Below are 19,802 nucleotides of genomic sequence, written 5' to 3'. Positions count from 1 at the left end.
CACACTTGGGCCGTTGACACCGGGTTTTTTCCTAGTTTTACGTGCCGCCGATTCGCAACTCTTGCCGCCAACACCTCACAACGATGGGTTAACTTTTGCATCCTTTTGGACTGCAAGGTAACTACCTCCTGTGCTATTACCTGCGCTTTCGCCAAATTGCAACATTCCTGCTCCTTCCCTGCCAGCGCCTTTTGCAAGCGGAGAAGCTCCTCATCCAGGGCCTGGCGGGCAGTCAGGAAAAGCCATGCTACCTCTTCCACCGGCCTTTTTTCCGTTCCTGGCCGGCGGCTTAGCTGCAGCCGATGCAACACCCCTTCTACCTGTACCGGCGTCACGCCTGCCGCCTCCTGCAACTTCAGCCAGTCTGCTGGGGCTGCCCAACAGGCCACCATCTGCGCTACCGGCCTCTATCGCTCCGTTGAGGGCCATCTTGGTATGCACTGCAGGGACAGCGCTGGCTTTCCTGCCTTCCCCGCTTTCGACCAAAAAGGCATCGTACCTGGAGTACCCTGCTCGCTGCGCCAATTGTAGCCAACCCAGGCTTGGGTTCCCCAGAAACGAGGCTGCACCCAGAAGGCGAGTGCTATATTTGGTTTACTGAAAGCATGTGACACCCGCGACGGGAGCCCCGGAGATGCCGCAGTCACCAGTGGGGGAAAACCCGACGCGTCGCAGCTTTGCTCAAGGAGAGGCTCTGTAACAGGCCTCCTAACACTAGCTGATAAAGCTTAACTCATTAACATAAGATTGCCTAAAATCGCCTATGCATTTCTATCACTATCTTTTGCGGCCCACTGCCAGCGTAGCCTTGAAGTCTTGGCAAGCGTGCCTTGTTTTGCGGTAGTTTTCATGGCAGTTATTTTGCAGCTTTTTACCTTGCACAGACTGGTTTGTTTAGATTCTCCTAGGGATTCCAACCATGCACACCCTCCTCAGGCAGCGTTGGCTCTGCTGGCTTGGCCACGTCCACAGGATGAATGATGGAAGGATTCCAAGAGACATCCTGTATGGTGAGCTAGCCTCTGGCAAGAGACCTCCCGGATGCCCCCAGTTGCGCTACAAAGATGTCTGCAAGAGAGACCTCAGAGAGGTAGACATCGAGCTGGACAACTGGGAAAAACTAGCAGACGACCGCAGCAGATGGAGGCAGGGGTTACACAAGGGCCTTCAGAAGGGCGAGATGAGGATCAGACAGCTAGCAGAGGAGAAGTGAGCGCACAGAAAGCACACTAAGGACTTGCCAGACACCCACCACATCTGCAAGAGATGCAGCAAGGACTGTCACTCTCGTGTGGGTCTTCATAGTCACAGTAGACACTGTAAATGAAGTCCTCAATTGAAACTATAAAGGGCACGATCCATACTCTATGCAGACTGAAGGATGCCTACTACCTAAGGATTCCCAAAGGGGTCGTACTGCACTCTTGACCGTTACAATGTCTTCTCACACCTTACATACCTGGACTTCAGCAAGGCTTTTGATACGGTCTCCCGCAACATCCTTGTTCATAAGTAAAGGAAATATGGATTGGATCCTTGGACTATAAGATGGATAGAAAGCTGGCTTGATGGTCGGGCCCAACGGGTAGTGGTCAATGGCTCAATATCTGGATGGTGGTCTGTTTCAAGCAGCGTGCTGCAAGGCTCGATTCTGGGGCTGGTGTTATTCAATATCTTTATTAATGACCTGGATGAGGGACTGAATTGCACCCTCAGCAAGTCTGCAGATAACACAAAACTAGGGGAAGAGGTAGATTCGTTGGAGGGTAGAGAGAGAATCCAAAGGGACCTGGATAAATTGGAGGATTGGGCCAAAAGAAATCTGATGCGGGTCAATAAGGAGAAGTGTAGAGTCCTGCACCTGGGGTGGAAGAATCCCAAGCATTGTTACAGGCTGCAAACCAACTGGTTCAGCAGCAGTATCACGGAAAGGGACCTAGGAGTTACGGTGGATGAAAGGCTGGCTTTGAGTAAACAGTGTGCCCTTGTAGCCAAGAAGGGTAATGGCATACTAGGGTGCATTAGGAGGAACATTTTGAGCAGATCTAGACAGGTGGCTGTTCCCCTCTATTTGGCACTGGTGAGGCTACATCTGGAATATTGTGTCCAGTTTTGGGCTCCCCAGTATAAAAAGGATGTGGATTTGCTGGAGCAGGTTCAGCAAAGGTCAACAAAAATGATTAAGGGTCTGGAGCACAAGACCTATGAGGATAGGCTGAGGGATTTGGGCTTGTTTAGTTTACAGAAGAGAACACTGAGGGGGGATTTAATCGCAGCCTTCAACTTCCTGAAGGGGAGCTCTAAAAAGGAGGGTGAGAAACTGTTCTCAGTGGTGTCAGATGGCAGAACAAGGAGTAATGGTCTGAAGTTGAAGAGGGAGAGGTGTAGGTTAGATATTAGGAAAAACTACTTCAACAGAAGGGTGGTGAACTACTGGAATGCATTGCCTCGAGAGGTGGTGCATTCTCCATCCCTTGAGGTTTTTAAGTCCTGGCTGGACAAGGTCCTGGCTGGATGACTTAGTGGGGGTTGATCCTGCTTGAAGCAGGGGGCTGGACAAGATGACCTCTTGAGGTCCCTTCCAGCCCTGTGATTCTGTGAAGTCCCGACACAGATGAGGACCCCACTCTGCTCAGTACTGTACATATTCCACCCCAACACCCATGCAATCCAACCACAGAGTCGGGAGGAAGGAAGCATTATTATGCCTCTTGTATAGATTGGGAACTGCAGCACAGAGAAGTGAAACAACTTGCCCGTCCCATCACAGAGGATGATGCAGAACCAGGAATTGAACCTATGGCTCCCGAGTGCCCCCCCTCCATGCGCTCCCTACAGCAGCTGAGCTCTGCAGGGGACCACTCTCTATTAATTCAAACCTCCCACATGGTGCTGCTCATTGTCTGATTTCAGTCTGGTTGCTGCTTTGCGGAGCATTTATTTTTAGTTGCATCATCCCTCCGCTGGCTGGGCCATATCCAATGGTCGTGGTATATATATTATGTCTGTTTTCCCAGCTGACAGCCTAGGAAGCCGGAGTGGTATTGACAGAGAGAGGAAATAATTATAAAACACGGGGACTCTGAGCTGCCAGGAGCACAACACCCAATCCAGGCAGCCACAGAGAAGTGGGTCATTGATTTGTCATCAGTCAAGCAACAGGAGCGGAAAGGAAGGGGAGACAAACACACACTTGCCTTTTTGTTCGTCCATAACAAATCCTGTTAGCACCTCTGGGGCAGACAGATACAAGGGCTGGCTTTTCTGCTGCTTTCTAATGCGAAAATGTGGTCAGGACACAAACCCATTCAATCAGGTGGCAGCTCCCTCATGGAGAGCTCCTCACTCTCACTTTCCCGCACAGGACAGCTGCTTCCCCAGGGCTCAGCTGTCCTTAAAGTGGCAGATCTGGCTATGGGAAGGTTCCTGCAAGCACCAATCCTGCGCCAGGATGGGCCCAGCATTGAGGAAGCACAGAAGGTGTGGCGGAGCTATTTGCGTACCCGCCTTAGCTTGACAGCAGCTCAGGACCTGGGCCCATGGAACTAGAGTAGACAGTTCCCATGAGGTACTCTCAGAAGAGTTACAGCTTTGCCCTTCTGGAGGAAAATTTCATCCCACTGTCTTAACAAATGGAGACACCACATACAAAACCAGCACTTCACAGACATATGTGTAGATTTAATCAGCAGGACCTAAATCACTGCAATGCCAGTGGCCTCCTGCATTCATTGGCTTGTGGGGTCTGAAGTACCATGAAGAACTCTCCCTGGAGTCATTACAAGCCCCACCTCCTCTCTTTTCTGTCCCTATTTTTGGTTGTTTTCCATTCTGCCTAGTGGTCTTTCCTGAGAGTTAATAAATCTCTGGGAATTGTCACAGGCTTACTTCCTTCTCTCTATATGCCATCGTACATTGGCCAAACTGGACAGTCTCTACATAAAAGAATAAGTGGACATAAATCAGACATCAGGAGTGGTAATGTACAGAAACCTGTGGGAGAGCACTTCAATCTCCACGGACACTCAGTAACAGATTTAAAAGTAACAGTCCTACAACAAAAAAATTTCGAAAATAAAATGGAGAGAGAAGTCTCTGAGCTGCAATTCATTTGCAAATTTGACTCCATCAACCAAGGATTGAACAAGAGACTGGGAGTGGTTGGACTATTACAAAATCAGTTTCTCTGCCCTTGATGTTCACACCCCCACATTAGCATCTGATGATGGGCCTCAACCCACCTGATGAGCTGACTTTTCTCCTCTCTTGATGTTCACAGCTTCACATTAACTGCCGATGATGGGCCATTTCTACCCTGACAGAATAGATCTTGTCAGCTCTGGCCCTCCCTTACTGAGATCCCCCTCTTTAAATCCTCCTCTGAACCCCTTCCGCCCCATGCATCTGATGAAGCAGGTCTTTGCCCATGAAAGCTTATGCTCCAAAATTTCTGTTAGCCTATAAGGTGCCACAGGACTTCTTGTTGTTTTTGAAGATGGAGACCAACTCAGCTCCCCCTCTGATACTTATATCCTTCTGAGCGTTCTAACCTACCAGCCCTTCATTTAACCATTTCCCCACAAGGGAACTTAACGCTTCAGGAAGATGATGCAGCAATGAGTCCTTGGGTTTGTCTTACCTGCATGATGAGGATTCATGACTGAAAAAAAGGCGGAACTTCAGCTCCATGTGTCATTCTGGAGCTGAGTGTGCCCCCACCAACATTCAGGGGCCAGGAAGCATTTAAGACTCCCAGGACAGAGTGCCGACCGAAATGGCTGCATCACTGTCTTGGATGTCCCCTGGGGATGTCCCATCCACAAAACTGACAGGCTTGTAAGCAGACCTCTCCCATCCATAGGGCAAGGCAGGGTGGCTGCACCACCCACGCTTTTGGGGACCCCACAATGGCCACCCCACCTGTCCTATGGATGGGAGGGGCCATTACTGGGCTCAAGAAGTGGGCAGCAGAGGCAGATGGCAGCAGCAGCCTCAGGGGATTGCCTCCTTTGAGTTCCTCCCTCCCCAGTACTCACCACTTGTTATCCCACCAGGGCCTCCCCCAGCTTGCTGAGCCCTGCTCAGCGGATGGCTGGGAGGCCTCCAGCCACCCATGGAAAAGTGGGGCTCAACAGGCCCAAAGGCAGTGCGCTGTGTGGTGAGTGCGGGGGCGCAGGGGACAGGAAGGAGGCCAGGAGAGAGGTGACCTCCAGCAGCTGCCACTTCTGCTGCTGTCCACCAACTGTCCCAGGTAATCCCTCCCTTCTATTCCAGGGGAGGGGATTCAGTGTGGGGGTGGAGCCTGCAGTGGGGTGCTGGGAGCATCCAGGGCCCTGGGCCTGAGGCACTGCAAGGGGTTGTTCTGGGTCTGCCCCTGCCTTGGCACAACCCTGTTTGCAAGTTCTGATGAAAACAATGAGCGAGTCCATTAGCGCTCGAAACAATCACAAGTGATTCTCACAGGCCAGATCCCCAGCTGGCGTCTGCAAACACAGGATGGATTTGAATGAAGCTGTACTGATTCACACTCCACCAAGAGGTGCTCTGGAAAAAAGCAGCTCCTAAGAGGAGTGCACACTAAGAATGGCACAAACTGTGCAGAGAGGGAGGAGGAGCTATAATACATTTGGTGCTACAATAAGGCACAAACGCTCCTTCACTGACAGGGCTCATGCATGAGGGGTCATATGGAAAGAATTCACAAGCAGGCACATGCACAGTGCTTCCCTGTCTGTGCAGTGCGGAAAGGGGGGGCGGGGGAACCTGCAGGGACAAATATGACTAGCTACAGAAATCTTCCCCTGCACCCCACCGCTTCCCCAGCCATTGATTGAGGATCCCAGAGACCAGGCAGTAAAATACTGTTGAGGAAGATCATTTCAGCAATGGAATTAGATACACAGGATAGCTAAGCCACAGCCAGCACTGCAGAATTCTTTAATACCATGCCTGAAAAACACAAGCAGCATGCACACTGAATCCTAAGCATGGCAATAATTCGTCAGGTAATTTCTGACCTCTCTCCAAACTCCTATGAAATCAGAAAGTGCTGCAACAGAGCTGCATAGACAGGACTAGAAGCCAGGTCTTCTGAATCTTGTTGCAATACTCCTGCTGCTATGAGTAAACCACTACATCCTACAGACTCACACCCTCTGGCCTCTCTAATTTTTTCCATCCATGGGCAGAATAAACTTTGTTCTGGATGCGGAGGCATGTGTGGATGTGCACCATTAACAGAAATGCAAATTTCTAAAGGGCAGAAGTCCTAGGGAATGTAGTCCTTGGCATGCAGCGGGTAAAATCAAGAGCACACTAAATGGCAGTTACGCGTTGGGTGTGAGTGACACAGAAAATGGTGTGAGTGGCAAAGAACGGTAACTTGCGCCAATCTGGCTTTGAGCTGCAGATCTCAAAGCACATTCCAAAGAAGAACAGTAACATTACTGTCACTTTACACAAAGGGAAACTGAGGCACAGAGGTAGAGCCATGGCATGTCCTACATCACCAAGCCATATAGCTAGGAATAGAAAAATGTTTTTCAAGTCCCACTGCAATGCTGTAGCTGTTATGAATAAACCACCAGACATTATTAACAGTGTGTGGACATGTTGCAGAAAAACAGCTTGATCTCCTGAGCTGGGGATTCTCCCATCATAGGGCACTAGCAGAGCTAGCTCCTACACTACTCAGATGGGGTGGACGGTGGCGGGGGGGCAGGGAGAGAGGGACTGGAATTATTGAGGAGAAGGGGAACATTGTTAGACAGCACTGTTCTAACACAATCCCTAGCTGAGAGATCCTCCCTCAGAGTGATAGCTAGACACAGATTGTTCAGTGCATCCCTGGGGGAAAATAGGTTTCACCCTGTCCCTCCCCAGCACATTTCAGCTGCCCTCAGCAGATCTGGCCACAGCTGAGGTCTGAGACTTGAGTATTCAAAGCTAATGCAAGGAGGTGCAAGTCCAAGTGGATTTGTGGAAGTTGCACTTTGGTCTGCGGTGGGATTGAGCCACAGGGTAATGAGGATGGTGCTGGTTATAACAGACCAGGGTGCTCCTGATCTATATACAATTTATTCCACCCTAACTTAGGCTGTGTCTACATTAAAGAGATTTGTCAACAGAAGGGGCCTTCTGTCAACAGAGCTCAGGGAGCGTCGACACACACAAAACGTTCTGTCAACAGAGTCTCTACGTAACTCTGCATTTGTGTCAACAGTGTTATCTCTGGAAATTTGAGGAATAATGCTTCATTTCTGTCAACAGACAGGGCTTCCAGTTTCCCAGGCATCCCTGTTTGCAGAGCCTCCAGTCAGCTGTTCTGTTGACAGAGGGAAGGCCAGCTCTGGCTGCTCTCTGTAGACAGAGCAGATTGCTCTGTTGATCTGCTTGTGAGTGAAGATACACTCCATCTACAGAGGTTCTGTTGACACGGCTCTGTTGAGAGAGGTTACTGTCGACAGATGCTTCTAGTATAGATGTAGCCTAAGGCTGGGTCCACATGGTGTGGCCTTCCCGGCAGACCCATGCTAATGAGCAGCCTCGGAATTGCAAATGGCCACTCATTAGCATGGTCCTGTGGCTCATTAGCATAGCTGAGCAAGAGCTCAGTCTCGGCAGAGGTGGGTGCTGGCAGTAAAGAGGCCATGTTGACTTGCCCCTGCCAGCAAAAAGCCCCTCTGTCGCTAGACCCTTATGCCTGAAAAAAGCCACACTGGGCAGACCCAGCTTAAGTGTGTAAGGATGCCTATAGTTGAAGTCGCACAGGATTTTTCCTTCTACATGCTTATGTTCAGCAGCTTATATAGTCAAGAGATTTTTATCCTTTAGGTTCAAACTTGGGCCCTTTTTTTTCTTGGCCTGGGAATGGATTTGCACATAATAATTGAGCCAAGACGGTCTGGACATTTTCAAGAAACAGAAGCAATAAAGCCCACTTTTGACTCTATGCAGTGAACCATGGAGGGGTTTAACTGAAACAAAATATTATGTGAGCAAGTCACCAAAGTCTATCCTAACACACACACACACAAAAAGGCAGATCTGAGATTGCTTCACTTTTGAGTGCTCGGTAACTTTAATGCTCTTCTAATGTAGTTATTTGAATGGCATTTCTTAGCTTGATTATATTAGGGAGATTATGACATGTATTAGGGACACAGTAAAAATATAACAAGAGAGCTGTACTTTTGGATTACAATGTAGAACACCATGCATTAAAAACCTCTCTTAAATAGAGAATAATGTTTGAAACCCTAAATAAATGTATCTGAAAGGGATATTTCACAGATTGAAGGTTTACAAATGAGGTAAAAAATACTGACAATTTTGTGCCTCCAGGAACTCAGTGTGATGTCATAGATGTATTCTTTCTAGGTAATATTTTTAAAGGTGTGAAGATTCATCGGTTTAGGGACTGATTTTCTAGTCAATTACAGATGAGAATATCAGGAGTATTAATTCCCTTGGAGCCCCTGGAATTATAGGCTGTAAAACTAGAAGAGGAGGAGAATCAGGCTTATAGAATTTAACTATGAACCTTTGTGAACAGGGCATCAGAGCCTAAGATACACTGATCTGATGAAGTGAGTCTGTGCTCACGAAAGCTCATGCTCAAAACTTTTCTGTTAGTCTATCAGGTGCCACAGGACCCTTAGTTGCTGTTACAGATCCAGACTAACACGGCTACCCCTCCGATATAAGATACATTGGTGTGTCTCCATTGCAGCCATTGGGACTATGCTGAGTTGCACCTGTTGAAGTACTGATTTGATGTGCTTTGTTTCGGAGAGGAAGAGAGGAGTATAGAGATCAGAATCTGCTCTCACTTACACGGAAGTAAATCAGGAGCAACTCTGTTAAAGATATAGGAATTACACTAGTTTTAACTGGTACAAGATCAAAATGAGGGCCCTGCACAGAACTGTATGAATGACAGAGTTTTCGGTTTATTAGATGAACAAAAGGGAGTCTTGGGTTGAACCCAAAAGGATTTTTTTTCTCAGCCAATGAAACTGTTGGGGAAAAAATGTCTCAGTTTGACTCCCAAAATATTTCATTTTATTTCTGAATCTCCAAAAACTTGTCATTTGTTTTAAATAAACTTGAAGTAAATTTGGAAACAAAAAGTTGTGTCTAATGAAAAAGAATAAAAATGTTTTATTTCAGGATGAGCAAAACAAAGTTTAGATTTTTTTGACCAAAACCAATCTGATGAAATTGACACAAGTTCATGACTTATTTGGGTCCACCTGAATCTGCCTTGCACACCAAAAGAAAGTTTTATCTGAAACATTTCAGCCAGTTCTACCCCTATGAACAGGAAGTGACAGCCTCTGTGTCCCCTGGGACAAGGTGGAAGAGGGGTCCAGTACCACGCTCCTGGAAGGGGCAGAAGGGGTGGGGCAGACAATGCACAATGCAAAATGCACAAAGCACAGCACCTCCCCACAACCCTCAGGATGCACAGTGTGAGGCTCTGGTGGACATTTAAGGGGCCTGGAGTTCCAGCAGTGGTGGCTGGGAGCCTCAAACCTCTTTGAATCACTAGATCCCAGGACAAATACCTCCTTTGCTCCTTCCTGTCAGCAGGCCTGCTGCCTATGGTGCCTTTTCCCTGATCCTGCCACTACTGGACTTCACAGGACTTTGCTATCAAAGTAGAATTAGGGTCTCCAAGTTGGCCCTTCACTCCATGTGTGAAATCTGTTGGAACAAAAGATCCCACCCGAGTTAGATTGGATTGAAACACTTGAATGTGAATCCAAATAAAAAGCTCTGTCTCCCCACAAAAGATGTGATGAAGATAGGAGGAGGGCAGGTAACTCCCAGGGCGTAAGATGATGCATGCAACATGACTGACATTGTTCACAATAACCTTGTTTCAGAGCATGTATTTTTTTCTAGAATAAGATACATGTAGGTTTTAAATAGACATGTTGTTCATGTGGGCCAAAATATGCCTGGGTGCTGGAGACTCAGTAGGTATAAACAGTACTTTATTTTCGTTTTTGTTTACAAAAAGAGGAGCTGGTACTCAGCTGGCTCCCCACCTCTCTTTTCCAGCCAATCCCATGGCTGGGGCTGCCGAGGTGCTGAAACTCAGTACTGGCAAGTACCTGTACAAGAAAAGCACTGAGTGTAAATGCTACCCCTGCAGTATGCCTGTGTGCCAGTTTAAACCAGTCCTTCACACAGGCACACACGCACTGTTCCTGGTACATGAACTGCATCCCTGAAAGCACTTCATAAAACCAGCAGCCTGAAAATTACAGGCCCTAATTTTCATCTTACTCCATTAACTTTGCACCAGTGTATCTATACTAATTACCTAGGAGCGGTGCCTGATTTGCACCACTTTCGCTGAACAGAAAAGTAGGTCACGGAGGAGCAGCAGATCACAGCAGGACTGTACATGTAGTCACATCCCAAACCAAGATCAGGTTCCCCAGTTTAATGAATGCTCTGATGAGCCGTGGACGTCCACGCAGGCTGGCATTTATTACGATGCAATTGGTGTTGTGATTCTGACACCTCTTCCATGGTACGATTTTATTCCTGGGTCCAAGCAGTTTAAAAGTAATTTGTGAAAAAGAGAGGAGGCTGTCGAGACATCAAATCGTGTTTGGGTTTCAGTAACGGGAACTCTAAGGCCTTTATTATTAATCACACCCTTGTTAGGCTAAAACGTAGCACTTATACGTAGCTATAATCTGAGAACATTTCAAAACACAATCAGGATCCAATCTAACTTCAGCCAGGTGGCTGAACAACAGGACCGCCCTGGGCGTAAGGAAACATTTGGCAAAGTAATCGATAAATTAGCAGTTCCCAGAAAACCGCCCCTCCTGTGATACACTCACCTTCCTCCAAAGCACATTATGAACACAAATGAATTAGGCCTCCCTGTGTGCTAGAGAAATACTATCCTTACTGTATAGACTGGGAAACTGAGGCACAGTGAGGCAAAGACAATCACACAGGGCTCTGTGGCAGCCAAGCAGAAAACAAAGTGGCAGCATGTTGCGGATAAAGATGGGCGACGAACAAAAGACAGTTTCACCTGTAAACGGAGTTCACACCTACTCAGGGGGACAGCTAACTACTTTAATATTGGATGAGGGACAATGTAATCATGATTGTCATTTCCCTTCCAAGGCACAAATCCAATACCTTGGATCAGATTCTGCTTCCAGTGACGCCAACCAAGGCCTCGCTTTCAGAACGCACACAGCTCCCATTTCTTGTGGCTGACGTTAAAGGCAGTTTGTACTATTTATGATTGGGCCCTTGCAGTTTTCTTGCACAGAGAATGCAAGACTGGGGACATATCTGAGGAAAAATGTTCACCTGGCAGTGAAAGAATTCCCCTAAAGCTATGTACAGCAGAAGCACTAGCACTAGGAGGAAAGTACAATGGTCAGAGTAGTTTTTTAACCCGTCTTCCTCTTTGCAACCACACTTTTACTTGGGATCATGGCATGCACCCAGCAATGTGCTACAAAGTGGTTTCAGTTCCGCTAAACAGAAGAGAGAGTTCCGTGGTCACAAAGGACATTCTTCTGCAGGAAAAACCTCTCATCCTGAGTCAGGCAGAAAGCAAATAGGGAAGAGGTGGGCAACCTTTGGCAAATTGGGGTTCTGTTGTCCATGCACAGGGTTGCTGGAATCTGCTAGTTTCCAGCTGCATAGTTTTTTTTTCCCTTCTGGTATTACTAAAGTGACACACACAAAGCCCTGGCACTCGAAATGAGATGTTTGTCGACTTCACCAACATCGCCTCTTAGAGCCAGGCACTCCCTCTGCATCCTATCAAAGTGCTGCTGTGGTTCATCTGGCACACCCTCTGGGTACGCAAGCGGAGTTAGCGAAACTGCCCTATCCCTGGAGAACACCTGGGTTACAACAACCTTGTGGCCCACTGAGGTGAAGGAGGGCCATTCACTAGGCTAGGTTGCCCTTTGCTGAAATAGGATCACCCCCATAAGGTGGGCCACACATATTGCTTTCACGCTCTCACAGTTACATTTATGACATCTCCCTTTTAAAGGCAAAATGACTAGGCCATTAATTCCGACTTCCCTGTCACCAGTGTAGGTAAGGAGGGAAGCCAATCAAGTCAGCAGAATTACAAAAACATGAGGCTGGCATGAGTGTGGCATTGAGCGTATTGTGTTTGTAAAGGGGGCTAGAGTCGAACACTCATTGCATTATGAGTTAACGCATCATAAAAGATTACAGCTGGAAGAGACCTCAGGAGGCCATCTAGCCAACCGCCTGCCCAAAGCAGGACCAGTACCAACTAAATCATCCCAGCCAGGGCTTTGTCAAGCCTCATCTTAAAAACCCCTAGGGATGGAGATTTCACCACTTCCCTAGACAACACATTCCAGTGCTTCACCACCCTCCTGGTGAAACAGTTTTTCCTAATATCTAACCTACACCTCCCGCTCTAACTTCAGACCATTGCTCCTTGTGCTGCCACCTGCCACATCTGAGAACAGCTTCTCTCCATCCTCTTTGGAACGCCCTTAATTGAAGGCTGCTCTCAAATCCCGCCCCCCCATCATTCTTCTTTTCTGTTGACTAACTATAGCCAGTTCTTTCAGCCTCTCCTCCTAAGTCATGTGCTCCAGCCTCCTAATCATTTTCATTGCCCTCCACTGGACTCTCTGCTTCCACATCCCTTCTATAATGGAAGCCCCAAAATTGGACAGAATACAGATGAGGCCTCACCAGTGCTGAGCAGAGGGGAATAATCACTTCCCTAGATCTGCTGGCAATGCTCCTATTAATGTAGCCCAATATGCCATTAGCCTTCCTGGCAACAAGGGCACACTATTGACTCGTATCCAGCTTCTCATCTACTGTATGCCCCTGCCCTTTTCTGCACAAGTGCTGCTTAACCAGTCAGTCCCCAGCCCACTGCAGTGCATGGGATTCTTCCATCCCAAGTGTAGGACTCAGCACTTGTCCTTGTTAAACCACTTCAGGTTTCTTTGGGCCCAATCCTCCAGTTTGCCTAGGTCACTTTGGACCCTATCCCTACCCTCCAGCTTATTTACCTTCTCTACCCAGCTTAGCGTCATCCATGAACCTGCTGAGGGTGCAGTCCACCACATCCTCCAGATCATTAATGAAGATTTCAAACAAAAAGATCCTCCAGTCTGAAGCACAGAACATACACAGCATGAAAGATTGGACATGGCTTTCACTATTGCCGCTGCAGCCTAACAAAATCCCAAAAGAGGTTCTCATTGGCTCATTCCGTACCTGACTGCCCCTTCTAAGAATGTCAACAAGAGGGCCATTTAGCAATTGCGATGTGATATTTTCTCCCTGTGTGCTCGTTTACTCACTGCCCCATTCTGATGGGCAGAAAATGAAAGAAAATGCAGTTCTGCAAAGTTTACAGACTAAATAGTGAGAAGACAGACCACCCACAGTGTTTCTTATATGGACAGGTTGATGTAGATATATGTCTGAGGCCTAGGTGCAAGAACATGTTCACAGATGTAGTTGGCAAATTACATGTGTCACTAACCAGAAGTTATTTAGCTATGAAGTTGCATCACTAATTGTATGGGCTGGATTTGAGCAAGTAGTTTAGAGGTAAAATCTCCATAGTCCATCACCAGAGCTCTTTTCTGTCATTTTAGTCATTTACTGAGCCACCTTTTCTTCTCACTTACAGTGGTGAGAATCTGAAGCAACTTCATGGGAGAGTAGGAAAGAGACCCAGAGGATGAGGTACTAGACTGGTCCTCAGAAAACCTTTGAGTCAATTCCTGCCTCAAACACAGAGTTCCTGTGCAACACTGAGGATCTGGGCCTTAAAGTGGCATGACCAAAGGTATTTAGGCACCTAATTTGTGTCAGTTTCCAAAGGCATTATGTGCTGATACATCTTTGAGGATCTAAATCATAGTCTACCCAATGCCACAGTTCCCAGTCTGTCAAAGGAAGATAATAGCTTTCTACTTTAATCCATTAATGATTTTGAGTCACTCAGAGACTTCAGAGTTAAGGACTTTATAGCTAGATAGAAGCCAATGAATGGACTCACACCTGTCTGATCTTGTAAACACGAGAAGTAGTCCTGGTCAATCTGTTAGATTTGTTCATCACTTTGATTCACAAAGTTAATATTCCAGGCAAATATATACATAGGCTTAGATTCACCTCGGGTGCAAGGGCGTAGTTGTGACAACAGTCCTGAAGTAACACTGGGGATGAGTTAGGCTCATAAAATTTTCAAACTATTGTACAAAGAAACTGAGACAGAACCACAGGATTATTTAGGAAAGATTAGGTTAGGATATTAGAAAAACTATTTCACTAGGAAAGTGGTGAAGTTAACTAGGGAGATGGTAAAATCTCCTTCACTAGAAATTTTTAAGTCCCAGTTTGACAAAACCCTGGCTGGGATGATTTATTTGGGATTGGTCCTGCTTTCAGCCTGGAGCAGGACTCAATAACCTCCTGAGATCTCTTCCAACCCAAAGCTTCCATGAAGATTCTCCCTCCATGGGCTCATTTGACTCCAGGTGCCAGTGGTATGTGGCACAGTGATGTACTCTAATTTAGCACCCTCTCTCCTTCTCCATTCTGCAGATCACTTCATGAGAGAAAGAGCTCCTTGCATGGCGATTTGCAAAGTGCCTCCAACCACCACACCTGCATTCATGCTCTTGATGTACAAAACAGGGCTCTTAATCCTCAGTGGCAGATGATCACTCTGAAAACCAGCGCTGAAGTGCCTGCAGATTGTAGTAACATTCTGCCAGTTGGATAGTCATGCTTATCCCAAGGATGCCCTCTACCACTCTGTTTTGCAATTACTTGTCTCTCGCTCTGTTAACCTCTTAACCACAATTTTCTAAAAAGCCTCTGTGGGATGCAAACAGAATTCAGTGCCTGCCCTATCAGCTGGAATTGTCACCGGCACATCACTAATTGAACTGGGTGTTCGATTATCTTTGAAAAACTTCAGCTGCACACTGTGTATTATCAACGTTTACATATATAATGCCTACTGGAGATGCTTTGTAGCACTGTCAGCAGGAGTCAAGGATTTTCAGTATTATAAAGGGTTCTGCTATCATGAGGCTACCTTTAATGGAGTGGAAAAGCATCCATGACAGACGGTACAGCACCTGTCAGAAAGAATGCTGGAACTGCCATAAAAGTTTCTATGAATGGTGAATACAATGGGCTTTCCCTGGAAGAGTCAGTTTCTTTAGATACATTTACATGAACCCCTCTTCGAAGCACGAGGGGAATGAGAGTCAGTAGTTTCACACAAGTCTAAAGGGGTGCAAGTTACAAATGTACGGCATTATCTTGGGTTGCCTAATTTTTCAGTTTGGGTATTAGAAAAATGTAGGGTCTGATTTTGCATTCACTCATGTTAATTTTACCCTGGAGTAACTCCACTTTCTGTAACTGAACCAGACCATAGAGGAAACACAATTTATACTACACTTGTCAATTTGCCCTGCCCGGACTATCTTTTAGTCCAGAAGAAAAAGAAATTTGCAGAGTGATTGGAAGGACTGAAATCTCATTCTAGCATGCATGCTGAGACAAATTCATGTTCATGGCTCAGGGGACCAGATTCTTATCTTAGTTACACCAGTGGAAAGCTGAAATTGGTGGCTTTAGCCCAGTTTGAAATCAAAGGTAAATGAAAGTACATTAGTTGATTTTCTCTGAAGCCTTCAGCACTAGCTGTTGCAAGAGGCAGATGGGATCAATCAACAGTTTTGAGGTGAAATGGTAGAGACCGTATCCTAATTTTCCTGCATGAGTGTGAGAGTTACATAGCACCAAAAGGAAAATTTACAAGTACAGTTCAAATAGTCGGCTATAGTAGTTTTATGACACAGAACTTTTTGTTTCATAATGACCAGAGCAGGGCTGCTACAGAAAACTTTTCGAGGACAGCCCAATTAATCATCACAGTGACATTGAAAGAAAACCAATGCTAAGCAAACACAGCAAAATCATTGTGATTTCAGCTCTCACTTGGAAACAATACAACTTTTTTACCTCTCTGGAGTTCTCCGATGTGTACGAAGTGGGTTTTTTCACGAAAGCTCATACTCCAAAAAACTCTGTTAGTCTATAAGGTGCCACAGGACTTCTAGTTGTTTTTGTGGATACAGACTAACACAGCTACCCTGATACTTCGTTCTATAACAGTAGGCACAACATTCAAATATTAGCAAACGTGTTTGCAAAAAGCTGATCTCTGGTGCTACTCTGTCTCCCCTTTCCCCCGCAAATAGAAGGTAAGGTCTGGCAAAGCTTTATAGAACATAATGAAAGTAAGATAGAAAAATAACTATCAGACTACAATGAGACAATAAACAGGGATGTAACCGCAACACAAGGAAACAGTTAAAATGAAGCGAAGTTTGACCCAGGGTTTGCAGTCCAAGGGCACAATCCTGTAATTGCTCGCAGAAGTAACTGGGGCAACCTCCCCAAGTGATGGGACTAGGGGTGCTACTGTACCCACCGGCTTGAAGTCATTTGGTTCTAGGGTTACTTTCAAGAAGGAGGACAGCCCTGAGAGGGAGTGTATCTGTATCACCATCTATCTGCTCCCGTTGTATTAATACATTCTGTAACACATTATTACAACATAAGTTGGTAGATGCTGATTCAGATGCACTCCTCTCAGGGCTGTCCTCTTTTTTATAGAGGAATCCTATTAGGGTTCAATGGCTCTAGCATCCCTGGCAGTCACTTGGAGAGCTGGCAGGTGCAAAGCTGTTACCTTGCCTATGTGTTTCCAGCATCAGGCCCCAAAGATGTCCTCTTGCCCATAGGATTGACATCCACGACAATTTTGCCCTAGACTTCAAAGGGAGCAGGCTCTGACTCTGATCCTGGCGCTTCTGAGTTCCCCATTTGCTTCCTAGCTGAAGCAGGGGGACACAGCCTGCTTCTGTCTTTTCCAAACGTGTTCTTAAAACCCCAGCGCACCCCCTGGGGCTTGGGAACTGGCAGTACTGGGGGCTGGCTAGTCAGAGCTGAACAAACCCTGAAATTGCCAGGGTTGTCTCATTTCACAGGCACCGAGATGGAAAGTCGGGGAGCAGCGTGGGAGAGGCAATGCCAAGCCAGGGCTGGGAGGCTCTTCCCATGCAGTGACACTCCATTTCTTCGGTTTGACTTGGTTCCCTGCAGATTGGAAGAGGGACCCTGGTCTAGGAGAAGCCCCACCAGAGAAAAGAAGGGGCAGAGATCCAACGAAACCCACAACCAGGGACTCACCCCAGTCACTTGCACCCTACACAACTGGGCTTTGTCCAGGAAAGCTCAAACCCAGGTCCATCTCTTTGTGTTTAAGGCGCCCCAGGTCTCCTCCTTGGTTTTTCAGCTACAGATGAACAGAGCCCCCCCCCCGCCCCAGTCACCCAGCAGCCTTCCGACACAGCCAGGCGCCCCTGGAGAAACGTGCAGGGGTTCCCGGGATCCAGCGCAAACCAGGGCTGGGATTAAAGCGGCGAGGCAGCCGCAGCTCCCGCGAGGCGCTGCCCCCAGTCGCCGCCCTGCAAGGAGAGGCGCTTTGGGGAGCCCACGAGGAGACGGAACGTCCCAGAGCGACCCCGGGGCTGGAGCCCGAGCCGGGGGAATGACCGGGGGACAAGTCCCGCGGGGCTCTCTGGCGGCTCCCAGCGCTGCGCCCGGGGGTGCCAGCGACCCAGCGCGGCAGCTTCCGCGGCTGCCTGGCAGAGCCTCAGGCGCCCCGAGCTTCCCCCCTCGCTCCCCGGGGGATTCCTCTTGGCCGGGGCAGCCCCCGCGCCTCGGGGCGAACCGCCCCTCCCGAGCCAGCGCGTCGGGTCCCGGCCAAAGTTTCCCGCAGCAGAGCCGGCGCGGAGCTGCCCCGGCGGCAGCCGGCACTTACCCAGGCGGCCAGGCAGCCGCAGACCGAGAGCCAAAGGCAGGCGCCGGGCCGCTCCATGCCGGCCTGAAGGTGAGGAGCGCGGCGCACCCCGAGCCGCCTCCGCTGCGCTCTGCGCCTGGACACTGCGCGCCGCCGGTCCCGGGCCAGCGAGCGCCGAGCCGCGCCGCGCCGCGCCGGGGTCCGCCCCTGCGGCTCCGCCCTCGGGCTGGGGCCAGGCGGGGGCGGGGCAGGGCCGGAGCCGCCGCCGCCGCCGCCGCAGGTGGGAGACGGGAGCGGGCGCTGCCTGTTTGCGCAACTCCAGGACACGGTGCGCTTTGCCCCCGCCTGGGAGTGACGGAGGCCCCCCAGGTCCGCTGCCCCCGGGGGGGCGGGCGGCAGTTTTATGAGTGGGGAAACTGAGGCAGGGCGCGTTGGTCGGGGGAGGTAAGTTGACCCTCGCGGCAGGGACGGCTCCGGGGTTGCTCTGTCCAGGGGCGGAATAAATGTTACCTGCGTAACTGCCCCCGCGCAGAGTCGGCCCTGGGACCTGGGGAGCTTAGCGCAAGGCCACTGCAGCTTGAGCGGAAGGCGCCTAAGCTTGTCCTGCAGACTGCAGAGGCCCCGTTCTCGCTCGCTGAGGCGGTCTGGGTATCACTGCCCGGGACAGGGAACCAGGGGGGCGTGTGTGAGTTACACCTGTACCAAGGCAGGTGTGGATGTGTCCCACCCGCAGAAACACATGCTGCCCCCGGGGGTGGCTGTGGGCGCGCTGCTAAACAGCAGGGGGGGAGGAAGGTACCTGAGTCTCTCCTGGGCACCACCCAAGGGCTCAGCCCAGTTTGCCAGTCTCTACTAACCCCCTGGTTCTACGCTTCCGTGTGACCTCGGCCTCTGCGCTGGGCTTCCAAGCTCAGGTGTAGTACATTGGCGGGCTGTGACACAGGCCTGTGTGAGGGCTGTACTCCTCCCTGGCGCACTTGGGATGGAAGTGGCAGCCTGCCCCTGGGCAAAAAGCAGGCGCTGCTACAGGCTGAGCAGATGAACTGTGAGAGCCGTAGGAACGCCTGTGCCTTGTGGTTGGGGCACATGGCTGGGACCGGCAACACTTTCCTTCCCCCCCGGGTTACACCCGTTTCAGAGAATGAGCATGAGCGTCGCTTCCAGAGGGGAATTAAGTGCCCTGGTAAAAGGAAGTAATCAAGAGACAACTCCGAGAGATGCCCCTGGTTTGTGGGACCTTGGGAAGATGGTATGTCCTCCTCGTACTTGGCTACAGAACATGTTGCATCTTTTCTTTATGAAACCTCAGTTTCACCACCCCAGAGCATTTCATAAGGCAGCTTCCCGCCCCGAAACCCGCCTGAGATTGGCTTAAAAATCCAGAGATTAAAAAAGTGGGGGAGCTGTCTAATGGCTGTTTATATTTTCACATTGTCAGCCATTCTACGCAACCAAGAGGGCTAGAAACGTCCTTAAAAAATGAAAGTGGAGAGCCGCAATCCCATGACTCCAGGAGCTGGGGTTTTAAGGAAAAAAACAGGACTCCTGGGTTACCTCCAGCAGTGCTGGGCAAATCTAGTCACATTTGTAGAGTACTTTGAGGGTCTTGAGGATGAGCTGCAGTGCTCCATAGGAAACCAGGCTTCTTCCTTGAGCCCTCTACTATGCATGGGGAGTAGACAGTGCATGGAGGATGCAACATCCCCACCACAACAAGCTTTATGGGTCCCTTCAGAGTGAAGGGCTCAGGCAGTACAGTAGCTAGGGTGACCATCTGTTCCGTAGTGTGGGGGACAGTCCTGTATTTCAGGCACCAAAAAGGCACCCTGACTTATTTTTAAAGAGGGGCTAATTGTTCTGTATTTGGCCCATTGCAAAGCTGACACCGCTGCTGGCCAGAGAG

General features: G+C 48.8%; 1 protein-coding gene across 1 annotated transcript in view; it reads right to left on the bottom strand.

Moving 5' to 3' along the window:
- The window catches only part of LOC142008952 (vasoactive intestinal polypeptide receptor-like), a 204,839-nt gene extending 186,790 nt beyond the window's left edge, over positions 1-18,049 (bottom strand). The window contains exon 1 of the mRNA XM_074986333.1: positions 17,921-18,049. Within this exon, the coding sequence (XP_074842434.1) occupies positions 17,921-17,977 (57 nt within the window). The 5' untranslated portion in view covers positions 17,978-18,049. The remainder of the gene's footprint in view (positions 1-17,920) is intronic.
- Between the last annotated feature and the right edge of the window lie 1,753 nt (positions 18,050-19,802).

Source organism: Carettochelys insculpta, chromosome 2, assembly GCF_033958435.1.
Source record: "Carettochelys insculpta isolate YL-2023 chromosome 2, ASM3395843v1, whole genome shotgun sequence".
Lineage (NCBI taxonomy): Eukaryota > Metazoa > Chordata > Testudines > Carettochelyidae > Carettochelys > Carettochelys insculpta.
This window is presented reverse-complemented; position numbering and strand designations above follow the sequence as displayed.